The following is a 17,921-nucleotide window of genomic DNA, read 5'->3' on the forward strand; positions in this document are numbered from 1 at the left end:
TACAGGCAAGAGGTAGTAATAGATCCTGAACCTGGGTAACAGTAGTGAGAATGAAGGAAGGGATGACAGCCAAAATGAGAACATGAAGTAATTTGAAGAAAAGGAACAGTTAAGAAAAATAGTATTTTTAATAAACACATTGGTGTTTTTGCTAATGCTTAGTGTTTTCTTTCTCTGTTCCCATTCTAGTTTCCTTTTTAGGATATTTTGCTGTCCCTTGCCTGCTATGCTTGCCCAAGGCCTTCCTCTCATTTGCTCACTCACCCATTTAATGCAGTTATTGAGAGACAGTCTGTGAATTAGATTCTGAGAATAGTATCAGTGAAGAAGATAGATGAGATATTACAAGAAGCTGAGAGTGGAGTGGAGGACACAGCAGAGAAGATAGAGAAGTATTTACGTACTGTAAATAGGCTTGAATAAAGTAGGGAAAACATAAGACACTAGAGAAGAACATAGGAGGGCAATTTGCTCAAATTTGGGATGTTACATAAAGCCTCTTGGAGGAAATACAGGGTAAGTAGGAGTTATACAGGATTTGGAAGAGATGGGAAATAAACATTTTGGGAAAGAGGAAACTACTTGCAAATTGAAAGGTTCCTATGACTGGTGCAATGAATTCAAGGTGGGAGTGGTAGAGGTAAACCTAGGGGCAAACAGAAGCCAGACTATAAGCAATTTCAAGGAGTTGGACTTTTATCTAAGAACAAGGAGCTATTAAAAAGTTAAAGTTAAAGGAGTATGGCAAGTTGAAGTTGTTATTTTAGAAAGATAAAAATGGTTATAGGAAGTGGAATAAAAAACATTATGATTAGTTTTGGTTTGGACAACTAAGCGGATAATGATGTCACTCCTTGAAATATGAGAAGAAGAGCAGGTTGAGATTACAAATTTGTTTTAGTCATGTTTAATATGAGATATTTGTGGAACATTCAAGAAGAAATCTACAATAGATGGTTTGAAATGTAAGTCCAAAGTTTACATAAAAGTTACAGGCTATAGTTACAGATTTGATTTACTTGAAAGCCTTGTGAGCGAATGACCTTGCTCACACAGGATACAGAATATGAATGGAAGGTCTAAGAGAGACCTCAGAAAAACACCAATATTTAGTGATTGGGCCAAAAAAGGAGCCTTCAAAGAAGATAGACACAAAGAAAACAGATAGTTTTAAAGGAACATTAGGGAGGGGGAAGATGGCGGAGTGGAGGTGACCTCCTGGATTCGTGTTCCCGGAGAGGAAGGCATGGATCTCGACCTGCCACAATGCTAGAAGATCGCTCCCCTGCAAGAACGGCGGTGTAAACCCACAGAGAATCACTGTGGGACACAGAGAACAAGAAAAAACAGAGGTGAATGGGAATCAGACCGAGATAATTTGGAGAGTGCAGGACGGAAAATAGACAGTGGAGTACAGGACGGCTGTGCCTGCCTCACCAACAAGTGAGGCGGGTTCAGCCCCAGAGCAAAGCGGCTTGTTCTCCCCACTGACCTCCACACCCACTCAATCAGGGATCTGACTGAAGTCACGGCAGAATCCCCGCGGGAGACATAGAGCTCTGAGGACAGGTGACATAAGCGGGAAGGAGCTTAGACTCTGGGGGGTTTCCGCCGCGACGCAACTCTTAAAGGGAAAGGTGCGGAACTGCGCTAAGGCGAGTGACCGTGATTGCGGAATTATAGATTGTTTTTTTTTTCTCTTTTTCTTCTTTGGGGGCCCTCTGGCCAGGGAGCTGCTGTGGGCTCTGGTGCTCGCCGGCCCCCCGGCTCTGGCGCCTGCCGAGCTCAGGACATTCTCCCCCAGAGCCGGGGATCTGCAGGCCCGCGGTCGCCATCTTGGGGTCCACAGCCTAGCCGCTGCAGAACTATAGGGTGCTTGACGGCTCCCTCCCCTAGTCCGTGAACCTACCCCAAGAGCTCTGTCTTTGTATGAACTCTGTGGACAGGAGACATCAGCGGGAAAGAGCTAAGACTCTAGGGGATCCCCGGAGGGACGCAGCGCTTAAAGGGAAAGGGGCGGAACTGCGCTAAGGCGAAAAGCCACGAAGGGTCGCTGAATTACAGATTTTTTTTTCTTTTTCTTTTTCTTTGTATTTTTTAAAATATTATTATTTATTATTATTATTATTAGTTTTTTTTTTCTTTTTTTTCTTTCTTTCCTTTCTTTTTCTTCTTTCTTTCGTTTCTTTTTCTTTTCTCCTCTTCGGTGGCCCTCTAGCCAGGGAGCTACTGTATACTCCTGAGCTCGCCAGGCCCCCAGCTCTGGTGCCTGCTGGATCCTGAACATTCACCCCCAGTGCCGGTAATCTGCAGGTGGGCAGTCGCCATTGTGCGGTCCAAGGGCTAGCTGCTGCGGAGCCATAGGGTGCCAGGCGGCTCCCCAGGCGGCTCCCTCCCCTGGTCCGTGGACCCTCTCCAGGTCCCCCGCCCGGGTGTGAACACTGCATGCTTCCCCAGATGCAAGAGTGTAGAGCCTGGACCTTGGGGACATTGGGACAGGGTAGACCTCTTTGCCTGTGGGAGTTGCAGCAGCTGGGGCACTGAGCGAGCGAGGGCACCGCCTGCTCCCCCTAGCTAGTGTCTTTCCTGCGGAAAGAGACAGAAACCATCCCTCTAGAGGAAGAACCAAAAGATAGGGGGAAAAAAAAAAAGAGAGAGAGAGAGAGAGACTTTCTGCTTGCAAATGGTGTGAATCCTGCCTGTTAACTGAAAGTCCACAACACAGTGACTTAACTTGCCAAACCGGTCTTAGGTCAAGCCAATCCTCTGGGGCTGGACCCATCAGAAGCAGCCCCCCAACTGAGATACAAAAAATTCTAAACAACACACAACAGTCTCCCCCTCTGGACAAAGGAAGCAACATACCTAGATTGTTTCACAGCCTAAGAACAGAGTACAAGGCATGCTGTTAGCCAGACTAAAGCTGTGAGAATAGATCTAACCATAGATCCAGATGGGAAGGGCTCAGCGGAAAAATATGGGGAGCACAAAGAACCAAACGGAAACCTCGCCCCCAAAGAGAAATACCAGCTCTCTACCAATTGTCACAAACTAGATTCAAAATACCAACATGTTACCAGAAGAATTTCAGTTATGGATTATAAATAAGCTGAATAATATACAAGAAAAAATGGCTAACCAATACAAAGAAATCACAAAAAAAATCCAGGATTTGGAAGAAAAATTCACTAAGGAAATTGAAATATTGAAGAAAAACCAAACTGAACTCCTAGAAATGAAGAATTCATTCAGGGAGCTACAAAACACAGTGGAAAGTCTCGAGAACAGGGTACATCAAACAGAAGAAAGAATCTCAGAGATTGAAGATAATTCTTTCCAATTAAAGAAGTCAGTCACAGAGATAGAGCAAAGAAATAAGAAAAAAGATCAGAGTCTACAAGAAATGTGGGATTATGTGAAGAAGCCTAACGTGAGAGTTATTGGCATCCCTGAGGGTGAAGAAGATAATAAGCAAGGGCTGGAAAAGCTATTTGAAGATATAATAGAGGAAAATTTCCCAGGCCTTGCTAAAACACTAGATATACAGGTTCAAGAAGCTCAAAGAACCCCTGGGAGATTCATAGCAAATAGGAAAACACCACACTATGTAGTCATCAGACTGACCAAAATATCCACTAAAGAGACCCTTCTTTGAGCTGTAACGAGAAAGAAACAAGTAACACACAAAGGAAGGCCCATTAGAATTACGCCAGATTTCTCAACTGAAACCTTATAAGCAAGAAGAAGTTGGGGCCCCATTCTCACTCTTCTGAAACAGAATAATGCCCAGCCTAGAATCTTGTACCCAGCTAAGCTAAGTTTTCTATATGAAGGAGAAATTAAGACAGTCTCAGATAAACAAGGACTGAGGGAATTCACCAAGACAAGACCCCCCTCCAAGAAGTACTCAAAAGAGAGTTACACACAGATCAGCACAAGAAAGACCCACGAATGTAAAAACACCGAAGAGCTAAAGATCAAATTCCAGCCACCACAATGGCTCAAGAGAGAAAGCATAGCAATGAAGTTCTACCCAACAAGATGAACAGAAATCTGTCCTACTTATCAGTTCTCTCAATAAATGTCAATGGCCTGAATTCCCCACTCAAGAGACAAAGACTGGCCCAATGGATAAAAAAACACAAACCAACTATCTGCTGTCTTCAGGAAACTCACCTAACCTGCAAAGATGCATTTAGACTGAAAATAAAAAGGATGGAAATCGATATTTCAAGCAAACGGTAGCCAAAAGAAGGCTGGTGTGGCAGTTTTAATTTCCAATAACTTAGTTTTTAAACCAACAAAAGTAATAAAAGACAAAGACGGTTACTACATACTGGTGAAAGGCACAATTCAACAAGAAGACATAACCATACTTAATATATATGCACCCAACTTAGGCGCACCCAGATTCATAAAGCAAACCCTACTTGATCTGAACCAAATGATAGACAACAATACTGTAATAGCTGGAGACTTTAACACCCCACTGACAGTACAGGACAGATCCTCCAAACAGAAAATAAGCAAAGAAATACTAGACTTAAATAGAATGCTAGAACAAATGGGCCTGACTCACATCTACAGGACATTCTACCCGAAATCCACTGAATATACATTCTTCTTATCAGCTCACAGGACATTCTCTAAGATTGACCATATTCTAGGACATAAAGCATGTCTTAAAAAATTAAAAAAAATAGAAATCATACCATGCATCTTCTCAGATCACAGTGGAATAAAAGTAATAATGAACCCTAACAGAAACTCTCATTGCTACTCAAAGTCATGGAAGCTAACAACCTTCTCCTGAACAACTATTTTATAAAGGAAGAAATCAAGTCAGAAATCAAAAGATTCTTTGAATTAAATGACAAAGGAGACACAACTTATCAAAATCTATGGGACATAGCTAAAGCAGTCCTGAGAGGAAAATTCATTTCCATAAATGCCTATTTCAAAAAGACAGAAAACTTACAAATAGACAACTTAATGAATAGACTCAAAGAGCTGGAAAAAGAAGAATAGACTGACCCAAACCCAGCAGAAGGTGAGAAATTATTAATATCAAATCAGAATTAAATGAAAAGGACAACAAAAATACCATAAGGGAAATTAATAAAACAAAAAGTTGGTTCTTTGAAAAGATAAACAAAATAGACACACCACTGGCTAGACTAACCAAGGGCAGAAAAGAAAAATCTCTAATAACTTCCATCAGGAACATGAAAGGAGAAATCACAACCGACGCCACAGAGATACACGATATCATCTATGAATTCTACAAAAATCTTTATGCACACAAACTGGAAAATGTGGAGGAAATGGACAATTTCTTAGAAACACATAGCCTTCCCAAGCTCAATCAGGAAGAAATAGAATTCCTGAATAGACCAATATCAAGAACTGAAATCGAAACAACAATAAAAAACCTTCCCAAAAAGAAAAGCCCTGGCCCAGATGGGTTCACACCCGAATTTCACCACACATACAAAGATGAACTGGTGCCCATCCTACATAAACTATTCTCCAATATCGAGAAGGATGGAATTCTCCCCAACACATTTTACCAAGCCAATATAACTTTGATACCAAAACCAGGAAAGGATGCAATAATAAAAGAAAACGACAGAACAATTTCTCTCATGAACATAGATGCAAAAATTCTCAATAAAATCCTAGCAAATCGTATCCAAGTGCTTATTAAAAAAATAATTCATCACGACCAAGTAGGCTTCATCCCAGAGATGCAGGGGTGGTTCAACATACGAAAATCTATAAATGTAATTCACCACATAAATAGAAGCAAAGATAAAGACCATATGATCCTCTCAATAGATGTAGAAAAAGCATTTGACAAAATTCAACACCCTTTTATGATAAAAACGCTTAACAAAATAGGCATAAACGGGACCTACTTAAAAATGGTACAAGCCATATATGACAAACCCACAGCCAACATCATACTGAATGGGGAAAAATTGAAAACATTCCCACTCAGAACTGGAACCAGACAAGGCTGCCCACTGTCCCCATTACTTTTCAACATAGTATTGGAAGTCCTTGCAAGAGCTATCAGGCAAGAGAACAGAATCAAGGGTGTCCAAATAGGGACAGAAGAGATCAAACTCTCACTCTTTGCTGATGATATGATGTTATATCTGGAAAACCCCATGGACTCAACCAAGAGACTCCTGGAATTAATTAATGAATTCAGTAAAGTCTCAGGTTATAAAATCAATACACACAAATCAGAGGCATTCATATATGCCACTAACATTCAATCGGAGAACCAAATTAAGGACTCAATACCCTTCAAAATACCAACAAAGAAAATAAAATATCCAGGAATATATTTAACTAAAGAGGTAAAGGACCTCTATAGAGAGAACTATGAAACACTGAGGAAGGAAATTGCAGAACACGTAAATAGGTGGAAAACCATACCATGCTCGTGGATTGGAAGAATCAACATTGTTAAAATGTCTATACTATCCAAAGTGATCTATAGATTCAATGCAATCCCTATTAAATTACCAACATCATTTTTCACAGATTTAGAAAAAATAATTATACACTTTGTATGGAATCAGAGAAGACCCCGTATAGCAAAAGCAATTTTAAGCAATAAAAACAAAATGGGAGGTATTAATTTGCCAGACTTCAAACTATACTACAAGGCTGTGGTTCTTAAAACTGCCTGGTATTGGCACAAGGGCAGGGACACAGACCAGTGGAACAGAACAGAAAATCCAAATATAAAACCATCCTCACATAGCCATCTAATCTTTGATAAAATAGACAAAAACATACTCTGGGGACAAGAATCTCTATTCAATAAATGGTGCTGGGAAAACTGGATAGCCGCATGTAGAAGACTCAAACAGGACCCACAGATTTCACCTCTCACAAAAATCAAATCACAGTGGATAACAGATTTAAGCCTTAAATGGGAAACAATTAGAATTCTAGAAGAAAATGTAGGAAAGACTCTTACAGACATTGGTCTAGGCAAAGAATTTATGAAGAAGACCCCTAAAGTAATCACAGCAACAACGAAAATAAACGAATGGGACCTGATTAAATTAAAAAGCTTGTGCACAACCAAAGAAACAGTCACAAAAATAAACAGACAGCCTACAGAGTGGGAAAAAATTTTTGCATACTACACATCAGATAAAGGACTGATAACAAGAATCTATTTAGAACTCAGGAAAATCAGCAAGAAAAAAATCAAACAACCCTATCAAAAAGTGGGCAAACAACATGAATAGAAATTTTTCAAAAGCAGATATAAGAATGGCTAACAAACATATGAAAAAATGCTCAACATCCCTAATCATCAGGGAAATGAAAATCAAAACCACAATGAGATACCACTTAACTCCGGTGAGAATGGCCTTTATCAAAAAATCCCAAAACAACACATGTTGGCGTGGATGCGGAGAGACAGGAACACTCATACACTGCTGGTGGGACTGCAAACTAGTGCAACCCCTGTGGAAAGTATTATGGAGATACCTTAAACAGATTCAAGTAGACCTACCATTCGATCCAGCAATCCCATTATTGGGCATCTACCCAGAAGAACAAAAGTCATTCTATAACAAAGACACCTGTATCTGAATGTTTATAGCAGCACAATTCACAATTGCAAAGATGTAGAAACAACCCAAATGCCCATCAATCCACGAATGGATTAGTAAACTGTTGTATATGTATACCATGGAGCATTACTCAGCTATAAGAAATAACGGTGATACGACATCTCTTTGGTTCTCCTGGAGAGAGTTGGAACCCATTATATTAAGTGAAGTATCCAAAGAATGGAAAAACAAGCATCACATGTACTCACCAGAAAATTGGTTTCCCTGATCATCACCTAAATGCACATCGGGGAAGGATACTAATTGGATATCAGACTGAGACGGGGGGTGGAGGGAGGGCATGGGTGTATGCCTACATGATGAGTGCGTTGCGCACCGTCTGGGGAATGGTCATGCTTGAAGGTGCTGACTCGGGGAGGTGGGGGGTGGGGGGAGGGGATGGAGGTATGACTACATGGTGAGTGCTAGGCGCACTGTCTGGAGAATGGACACGCTTGGACTCTGACTCAGGGGGGATGGGCGGGACATGGACAATGTATATAACTTGAGCTTTTGTACCCCCATGAAGAGCTGAAATAAAAAAAAAAAATGAGCTAATACACCAAAAATCCAATATGCTACAACTAAATCTTTAACATGTTGTCTTTATTCCTGTGGATCCTAGTAGAATTTCTTGGAGTCAGCACTGCCCCTTGCTCAATTTAAGCTCTGTTCGGGTTTTAATTAATTTTGCTTACATGTAAATTTCATTCTGTAGAGTGGACAAAATTCAAAATAAACCTCTCTCTCTCTCTCTCATACACGTACACAGAAACACTCCTTGCCTTGCTATCTCCATTAATCCTAAGCTATTATATCATGATCTTGATCAATTCTAATCAAGCTACCACAGTGAATGGCCCAACTTATATTTGACTTAGAAATATCATAAATATTCCAATATTGAACCTACACTGAAATGCAATGTAGACTCTGTTAAGGTAGTGTTCTCCCTTACTGTGGTAACCTCTTATTTGTGAGGAGCCAGAATTCAACAATCTTGGAGGTCCTAGGGAGACCCAGTCAAGACCGAGATCTTTTCTCTACCACAGCCCAAGACTTTCGATTTGAAAATTTCTCTGTGGCTCTTAAAGCATCCTATTTACGGAAGGGTGAGCATCTCTAATTGTTACATTGAGATAAGTCTCACATTAGATTGAAATCTAATATCTTTTCTTTAAGCTCCTCAATTCCTAAGTTTATTTGGTCTCCTGGGAGTAGGAAATCTTTTTTAGAACCCCTTTGATAAATCTGACTAAATATAAAAATGCTTTTACCCTTGGTGAAAATCTGTCTCATTACCAACAACACTACTATTTGTCTCTGTCTATCTTTGTTATTTTTTGTTATATCTCTATGTGGGTTAAGTTCATAAGGAAAAAGACAGGTGTAGGCCCCAATAAGTGTTTTGCAAGCTGGCCCTGAAGACCAAGAGTTTCAGGTTTCTTTTAGGATTAGTGTCCTTTGGATAATGCTCTGGGTCATTCATTAACCTATGAGAACTTTCCTTACTCTTATTTTGTTTTCTTAGTAAGAGTCTGGCCATGGAAGAATTAAAGTGGCCATTCTGAGGAACTTTTGATATGAGGGGTGTCTTAGAATAAAAAGGCAACAAAATTCCAAACATCTAACGGGCTGGAATTTTTGATTGGTATGAGGAAAAAATCCCTAAGAAAGCCAGATTCCAAAAGTACTTCCTTAAGAAATTCCTTGGCCAAGGCAAAATAAAAATGTAAAAATAATAATAATAAAAAAGTCTCTTTTAGATCCTTCAAAACTACATCTGAAACCTAATTAAGAGGATTCCTAGGTTTCACTGGCTACTGTAGGCAATGGGTTTCCAACTTTTCTTAAATTGCTATGCCACTATATGACTTAACCAAGTATTTAGAAACTGAACCTCTTCTCTGGGCACCAAACATGAACAGACATTTTATGAGTTAAGATTAGTTCTTCAATAACTTCCTACTTTGGGCATACCACTTATCATAAAACCTCATCCCTAGAACATGATACTTTGTCAGAGGCAAAAGTCTGCCTAGATGGCAGAAGTCATTGAGCTCACCAGAGCTTGTCAGTTAGCAAGAGCTAACAGGGTTAATATATGTATTGGCAGTAGATATGCTTTTGTAATGCTTTGGAAATAAGGAAGGGTTCTTGACCTTGGTAGGAACCTCAATTAACAAAGGTTAGCAATTTATAAAACTTTTAAGTGCTCTGATGCTTTGTAAGGAAGTGACTATTATAAAAGCAGGAGCTCAAACAAAAGGAGATAATACGCAAGCTAAAGGAAATGCCTTGACTGATCATTATGCCAGAACGGACAGGCCTCACTAAGGTCATAGCCCTTATAAGATCCCAAGAAACTAAATCTTTGGTTTAAAAGTAGTTCAAAGCCACTATTATGGAATGCCAGTGATCAGCTTTACTGTCAGAAAAGAAGGACTGGGAGATATCTGAATGTAAATTTTCACAGTTGGCTACTTAGTAGCACTCAAGGCCCTCAAATGGAATTTTGCAAAAATTTTACATGAAATTATCCACTACTGCTGCTATGGTATGAATGTTTATGTTGAAACTTAATCCCCAAACAAAATTCATGTTGAAACTTAATTGCCAAAGCAACATTATTAAGTGGGGTTAGGCCTTGTAGGAGGTGATCAGGCCATGAGGGCTCCAATCTCATGAATGAAATTAGTGCTTTACAGGGCTTGTGGGGAGAGTTTGCCCCTTCCACTACCTGAGGATATAGCGTTCAACTCTGGAGGAAGTTCAAGATGTGTTCAAGATGATATCTTGCAAGCAAAGACCAGGTCCTCACCAGACACTGAACTTGCTGGGGCCTTGATACTGAATTTTGCATTCTCCAGAAATTTAAAAAATAAATTTCTCTTTTTTATAAGTTATTCAGTCGGTGGTATTTTGTTATAGCAGCATGAATGGACTAAGACAACTGAAAAAACAGATTTGCTACTGTACATAATTACCATTGATAGGAAAGCCTTACTATGTCTCATATGTCACCAACATAATCCTGGTAAAATTACAAAGGTGGAACATGGCTAAGAGCCTAAACCTCAGGCCCCCCAGGAATACTTCCAAATGGATGTCACAAAACTCCCCTTTGCAGTGGGTTTTGAATTTGTCTTTGCCACTGCTTACTCTTGGGATGAACTAAAGCCTTTCCTTGACAGAGAACAACTCTAACAGCAACAGAAATTGCTTGTTTTTGTGTTCCCAGCCTGGGGAATTCTGACGTATGTCTCTAATGACAGAGGCACCCACTTTACGTGGTCTATTACCAAACAATTTTGCAAAGCTCTGTCACTTATTAAGAAATTTCACTATCCATATTATCCCCAATCTTCAGGAAAGGTAGAAAGAACAAACATAATTCTAAAAATCAAATTAGTAAAACTCTCAGAGATTCTTGAATACTCATGGCTATATTGCCCAGGCTGTTCTCAAACTCCTGGCCTCAAGTGATCCTCCTGAGTTGGCCTCCCAAAATGCTAGGATTACAGGTATAAGCCACTGCACTCGGATTTATAAAATTAACTATATTGGCTAATAACTGTATATCTTGTTGTATAGACTGCTCAGATTGGGGATGGGATCTATCTCTTGGCTTAATTTGGATAATCTTGGCTTCTGGCTAAAAAAAGGACTATAAACCCTGAGCATAATTCTTTTCATATTTGTATAGCATGGGTCAAGGTGTGTTCTAGTACAACAGAACAGGGAAACAATACTTTGACAACTTCCCCCAGATACTTGATATACCACTGTGATACCTCAAGTAGAGGTGAAGGTCTGGATTGATCACACCTGCAAATGTGAATGACCTCTTTCAGTTCACAGTGAAGAATGACCACCAAGGAAAACCCTGATACCTGAAACCATCCGTAACTACACAGTTTATTGTTTCATTAGCGTAACATTACTATTCCACTGTCTTTGGCAATACGACTTTACTATTCCAGAAAACTCTTCCCTTAAAGATAATAGTTGTAAATAACCTTATTGCTCATTCCAGAAACTTCTGGAAAGAGCCATAAACTCTGAAAAAGAGTATCAAAAGACAGTTTATATACCAAGACTCTCAGAACCCCTTGCCTTGGTATGTCTATCAATCTGAAATGATTATATCAGGATCCTTATCCAATTCTAATCAAGCCCCCACATTAAAATATCTGCTTTAGACCAAACTTCAAAATCTCATAAACATCCTGACTTTGCCCTTTCCTTTTTGAGACTGACTCTGAGACTAAGACTTTGTTGAAATGAAATTCTCCCTTACTATAGTAAGAATAACTTCAGCTTAGTTATCAATGAGTTGTTTTGACAATATTTTTAAGGAGCCAAAGGAAAGTTACCTCTTCCTTTGACAAAGCCACTAAATTCTAGATAAGCTCTATTGAGTTTAAACTTTTCTCCTTTCTCTAGGATCCACTGGTCTGTGCTGACACATTTATATATAATATACATATAATGTATAAATTATATAATATATAACATAATTATATGATTCTAATATATAATATACATTAATAAAAGTACATAATATATATTACATATAATATACATAACACACATATATGTTTAAAAAGAAGTTGATTATAGTTTTCTTTATGTTGGCTACATTTTGGAAATGTTTTCCTTGAGGATAGTTTAATTGGTAAATAAGTGAAAAAAATGATTAAAGTAGGTGGAATAGTAGGGGTATATAAGAAGGATCAATCACCTTGAGTGGAGGGAACTCAGAGGGGTCATAGAAGAATCATATTTGAACTGAGTCTTGAAGGATAAGTAAAAGTTCTCTAGGAAAACAAGGGAATTAATAGTTTATGCAAGGGAGAAAAGGTTCAAAGGAATAGAGGCAGGATATAGCATTGGGAGAATGGAGAACCGTTAATAGGTTCTATATGATTGTAGTATGATAGTACATGGCAAAGGATGACAAAAAGGGAGATTAAAAATAGTCTAAATAAGCAATGGGGTATTGAAGTTAAGAAGTTCAGAGGTAGAATAGCTCATTGATGAAGGGGTCCTGGGTGTGGCTATGGGCAGGAGTATGAGCTTATCAAAGTGGTATTGAGAGGAAAGACAATAAACTTATAAAAGTCACAGAACTATGAGGCTATGATGTTGGATGGGCTCTCCACATGGATCTAAATGGTTACAAGGACCATCTACATGACTATTTCATCCTAAGAAAACATGATCAGAAAAACCTGGGCCATTACGAAGTCCATCCAAAGTGATTAATAGCTAATGAGCCAATAAGAACATAACTGAAATAAAAGACAGTTCTAATACAAAGATCTATGATGGATATGAAAGAAGGGTCAAAGGAATCTGTTCTCAATAAGAAATTATTTTTGTTCCTAATCATCATAATCACTACCAATGACCCATCATGATTTCAGGATCAACAATAAATGGAAATTACGTAGTAATCATCACAAAATATCATTTTTAAAGTTCATTTATCTCTATTGTTTTATTTTAGTGAATATTCAATCATCTCTCTGCTGACCCTTAGGTTTCTCCACTTTAGGTCCTAGTAAGGGATTATAGGATCCCTAGTAAGGGATTATACATCTCTTATTACTGAAGAGCCCCATTCAGATTCACATGTCTGTTGAATGTTGTGGAAACTTGTGATATAACCATGTCTGTTTACATTTATTTTTTTATGTAACTCTAATACAAAGGTCTTGGGCAAACAATTGCAGTGTGCTTGCCTGAGGGTTTTGAGCTAAGATGACAGATTTATAACACAGAAATTGAAAAAATTTACACTAAAATATAAAACATGAATTTTTACCTATTTGAAGTTCTTCAATTACTTTCTGATTGTTAAATAATACTGACATTCTACTGGAAATATAAATCATCCCAATTTGCTAAAACTCCTAGTGCTGTGGGTATCCAGTAGACCTGTTTAAGTATGGTCCTCCTGTACTACTTCTCTTGATAAAGATCAGGAATGATAAAGATCAGCATGATGTCATTAAGGTATCAAGTTACAGAGAATAATAAAATAATTAGCATTTAAATAGCACTTTTTTCTTAGAATCCCAAAGCTTTTAAGGCACAACTTTCAATGTGACATCATTTCAAGGATACAGGTAAGGAAAAGCTACTTATAGCTCCTTTTTATAAGATAGGAAAATGAATAATACACAAAGTTAAATGACTTTCAAGTTAAGGCTATTAGTGATCAAACCAAAAAATAAAATTAAGGATTCTTTACCCTTGGTTCAGGGCTCTCTGTTTTAAAACGTGCTGTCTGTGAGGTTAAGATCTTTCAGGAATTCATATTCAGAAAATGATATGATGTACACTCTTAGGAGTCACATTCTTTAAAGGTAGCCTCCTTTCATAGATTTACATTACTATTATTTTCAATTAGTCTGTTTTCAAATATCTTTTGGCAGTGGGGTAATTAAAGAGAGTGTTAGTTACAGAGAAGGTCGATTCCTAGCCTGCTGGGAGTGCATTCAAGTTCTGCTGTCAGCTTGCAAAGACAATCAGATTAAGGGAAAATTCTTTAATATATTGAAACTAATATTTTTAGAAGGTGAAAGCCCTAATATTCATAGTTTTGATATAAACGTTAATCATTGTTTTTCTTCACTAAAATGTCATTTTTAGCTTTACTTTCTATTGAACCATAAGCTCTAGTACAGTATCCCACCAAAAATGATAAAACACTTACTGGCTCTGAGAATGTTCTCCTTGCTGCTGCACCTGGACTGGACCTGCAGAGAGAGCATAAACTCAGTAATTTAGGGCTCATAACACGGATTACCAGAAACGTATATTTAATGGGCAAGCTCCTGAGGCCTAGAAGCAAAGGCTTTACATATCTCAGATGTTATAATGTGTTAGTAAAAATGTTACATTTGTTTCATATATTTTTTTATTTATCCTTTCCATACTTTAAGGAAAGAATTGACTTCCAGAAAAAATCTGGGGTACCATATTGTAAACTGGACAGAGATAAACCAAAGGCATTTTTTTTCATTTGTATTTGAAATCAGCATATGGAAAAAAATTCAAGTTACTGTATATTCAGTTGTAAATATAGATGCTAAGTATTAAGGCATTTAGCATATTTCTTGACTAGAATAATGAAATTCAAGTAATAAAGTTGTAATCAAGTATCCCATTTTAGTCATTTTTAGTATGTATATGTTAATATTGGGAAAACAGAAAACCTCATATATAACATTTACCTTTGATTTTAATATCCTTTATTTATTATAATAATGTATTATATTAATAGTTACAATATTGGTTATGAAAGATGTTTCTGCAGGAAATCAATGAAATTGAATTTGATTATTTGTCAGTTCTTAGGTATGTATATAATTTATCAATCAGAAATCCTTACGCTTTGATTCAAAAGTTTAGGTCAAAGTAAAACATTCTGTTAAATGTTACAAAACTATTGCAGTTTTTATAAAAATGTTACAAAAATGTTGCATTCAAGGGCCCTCCTAGATGGCAGTAACATGTTAATTTCAAAGGAAACTATTTAGCTCCACACCTCTTCTTCCCACTCCCCAGCAGCTTGCCCCAAATGGATATATACACAACAAATTAATTTCTATAGTTTAACACAATCCACTATTGGAATGAAACAACTTATGAAAGAAATGTTGCAACTTAGGGTGGGTTATGGTTGTCCTTCCCTGAAAAAAACAATTGTTAATGTTTAAAGAAACAACAACAATAAAAAAAGTCACAAACATACACACAAGGAAAAAAAAATACACGCACACCAGGAAAAAAAAAAAAAAAAAAAAAAGAAAAGAAAAAGAAATAATTCCAAATGTTACAGTTATTCTCTTTTGGCCCAGATTGTTTAACTAGTTTTAAGTACACTAGAATCTAGAATGAAGAAGCTAATCTGGAAGACAATATTCTTATACACTTTTACTTAGGAGTCTTATTGAAGAACAATTCTGGACCAAATGGGAAAGAAATTAATGACTGCTTAAAGAAAACAATACAGGGAAGAAGACACAGAATGAGGAAAAGAAAAAGAAGACAGAGAGGTTTGAGGGAGTAAATCTAGACAATAGAAATGAAAGTATGGGCTTATAGAAGGGGACAATACATAAATGCAGAATGATCTGCTATTTCTTATTGAAAATTCATACCAAGAGAGTAAGAATGACTAATGAACTTGCTGCAAAATAAATAAGCAAGTTGGCATACTATGGGATGAAAATAAGTATAACTATACCACTACAGCCTTAAAGAAGAAAAGAAACACACACTAACAGACAAATTAATAGACAAGCTTAATAAAGAGAGGGAAACTACATTTTAAAAAGTGATTCAAAGAACACAAGAGAAAGCTAAAAGAGTGAGAGAAAAATCTGGGAGAGAGAAGGAAAAGAAAGGGGGAAATGTCAAAAGACAAAAACAGAATTCAAAGAAGTCAAATGGAAGTTAAGAAAGTCTTCAACAAGATGTAGAAACAGAAGGAGCCCAAACCCATAGCGCAAAGCAATGTTTGCGAATGGAAAGTAGCTCCTTTGATCAGTAATAGTTACTCTTAAGTCGTAGCCTCTATTCCTCCAGAGTTCATCTTTAAGCCCTTCCAATCTAGAGTGGAGCTAGTGTATGGATAGAAACAAGAGATTTACAATGAACAGAGCAGTTCAGATGAGTAGTTCAAATTGTCTCATAAAATGTTCCAACAGATTTATATAATGCCTATTATATACATTATATAATGTATATAACGGAAATGGTGAAGAACTAGCTGGCCCCAGAAAAACAAACCCCTAAAAACAACAAAACAAAACAAAATAAAACCACAACAAAACACCCTCTCCCCTTCCCTATGTGGCTTAAAAAATTAACAAAAAAATAATTCATATTAATAACATGAATTGAATAAAGAAACCCCAGTGTTGCTTTGTGGCACCTCAGTTTAGAACTATATATTTCAAAAAACTTAGGAGGAGAAATTTGGATGATGTGAACAATTCAATTTCCTGACTCTGAGCACTTATCAAGGTTCACAAATTGCCAACAGCTGTATAACCAATGTTTTCCCATTTACATTACATTGGCTATTTGAACCAGATTTGGGGAGAATCACTTCTAAAATCAATGATTATAAGAATTTCTTTAATTTAGTGATTCTGAATATATGTATAAAAAATCACCAAGGAAAATAAATTTTAAAAGACTTTACTATTTATGCATGTAGCAAATGATCTGGTCATTTTTATACTATCTACTTAATTTTATAAAATCTCAATATGAAGATTTTACCTAACTCACAACATAATGGGGTTTACTTGAAAGGATGAAGTTCAGAAACAGCTATTATTCTCATACATATGGACCACAAAGAAGGTAAAACAGGTCTGTCTCAAGTTTTATGGTTTGTTGTTTTTTTTCCTTCTCTTACCTGGCTTTACTCAATGGGAAAAAAAAGGAAAGTCTGGAAAACAAAATAGAACTGAGATTTTGAGGTCGGGTGCAGTGGCTCACACCTATAATCCTAGCACTTTGGGAGGCCAAGGTGGGAGGATTACTTGAGGCCAGGAGTTTAAGACCAGCCTGAGCAAGAGCAAGACTCTGTCTCTACACAAAATAGAAAAATTAGCTGAGCTTGGTGGCACATGCCATAGTCCCAGCTACTTGGGAGGCTGAGGCAGAAGGATCGCTTGAGCCCAGCAAGGAGTTTGAGGTTGTGGTGAGCTATGATGACACTACTGCACTCTAGCCAGGGTGACAGAGCAAGACCTTGTCTCAAAACAAACAAACAAACAAACAAACAAAAAAACCTGAGATTTTGGGCTAATAGCAAATTTGTTAGGGATTAAAAATGAAGCGTATGATTATCAGATTATCTACTATTCTTTTGGATCATGTTATTTTACTACAATTAACGTTTGATTTTATGGTATGGACAACTGGAATAAAAACTAAAATAACATGTAGAAACAGTATATTATATTAAAGTGAATGGAAGAAGTGAAAAACACAAGGGATTTATTGAAAGCACAGGTATTCATTTACTAATCAAGATAGCTTTGTGACATCAAATAATTCATTTCCACATGTGTTTACATGTGTAATATAATTTTTGCTGAAGATCACATTGTTCATTGAGAAATCTTAAGATACAAAACAGAAAACAGAAGGAGGGAGAGCACGTAATAAATGGTAAGGAACAAAAGTGAAAATACCTTTAAGAAAGCTGAGAAAATTTTAACAAACAATCACGATCTTTAGATA

The 17,921-nt window shown here is 37.3% G+C and overlaps 1 protein-coding gene across 3 annotated transcripts in view; it reads right to left on the minus strand.

Annotated features, from left to right (window-relative positions):
- The window catches only part of GPHN (gephyrin), a 535,238-nt gene that overhangs the window by 127,077 nt on the left and 390,240 nt on the right, over window positions 1–17,921 (minus strand). For all 3 annotated transcript variants that reach the window (XM_045565470.1, XM_045565461.1, XM_045565478.1), the window contains one exon: window positions 14,371–14,413. In XM_045565470.1, coding sequence (XP_045421426.1) covers window positions 14,371–14,413 — 43 coding nt within the window. The remainder of the gene's footprint in view (window positions 1–14,370; window positions 14,414–17,921) is intronic.

The sequence above is a fragment of the Lemur catta genome, chromosome 1, assembly GCF_020740605.2.
Source record: "Lemur catta isolate mLemCat1 chromosome 1, mLemCat1.pri, whole genome shotgun sequence".
NCBI classification, from domain to species: domain Eukaryota; kingdom Metazoa; phylum Chordata; class Mammalia; order Primates; family Lemuridae; genus Lemur; species Lemur catta.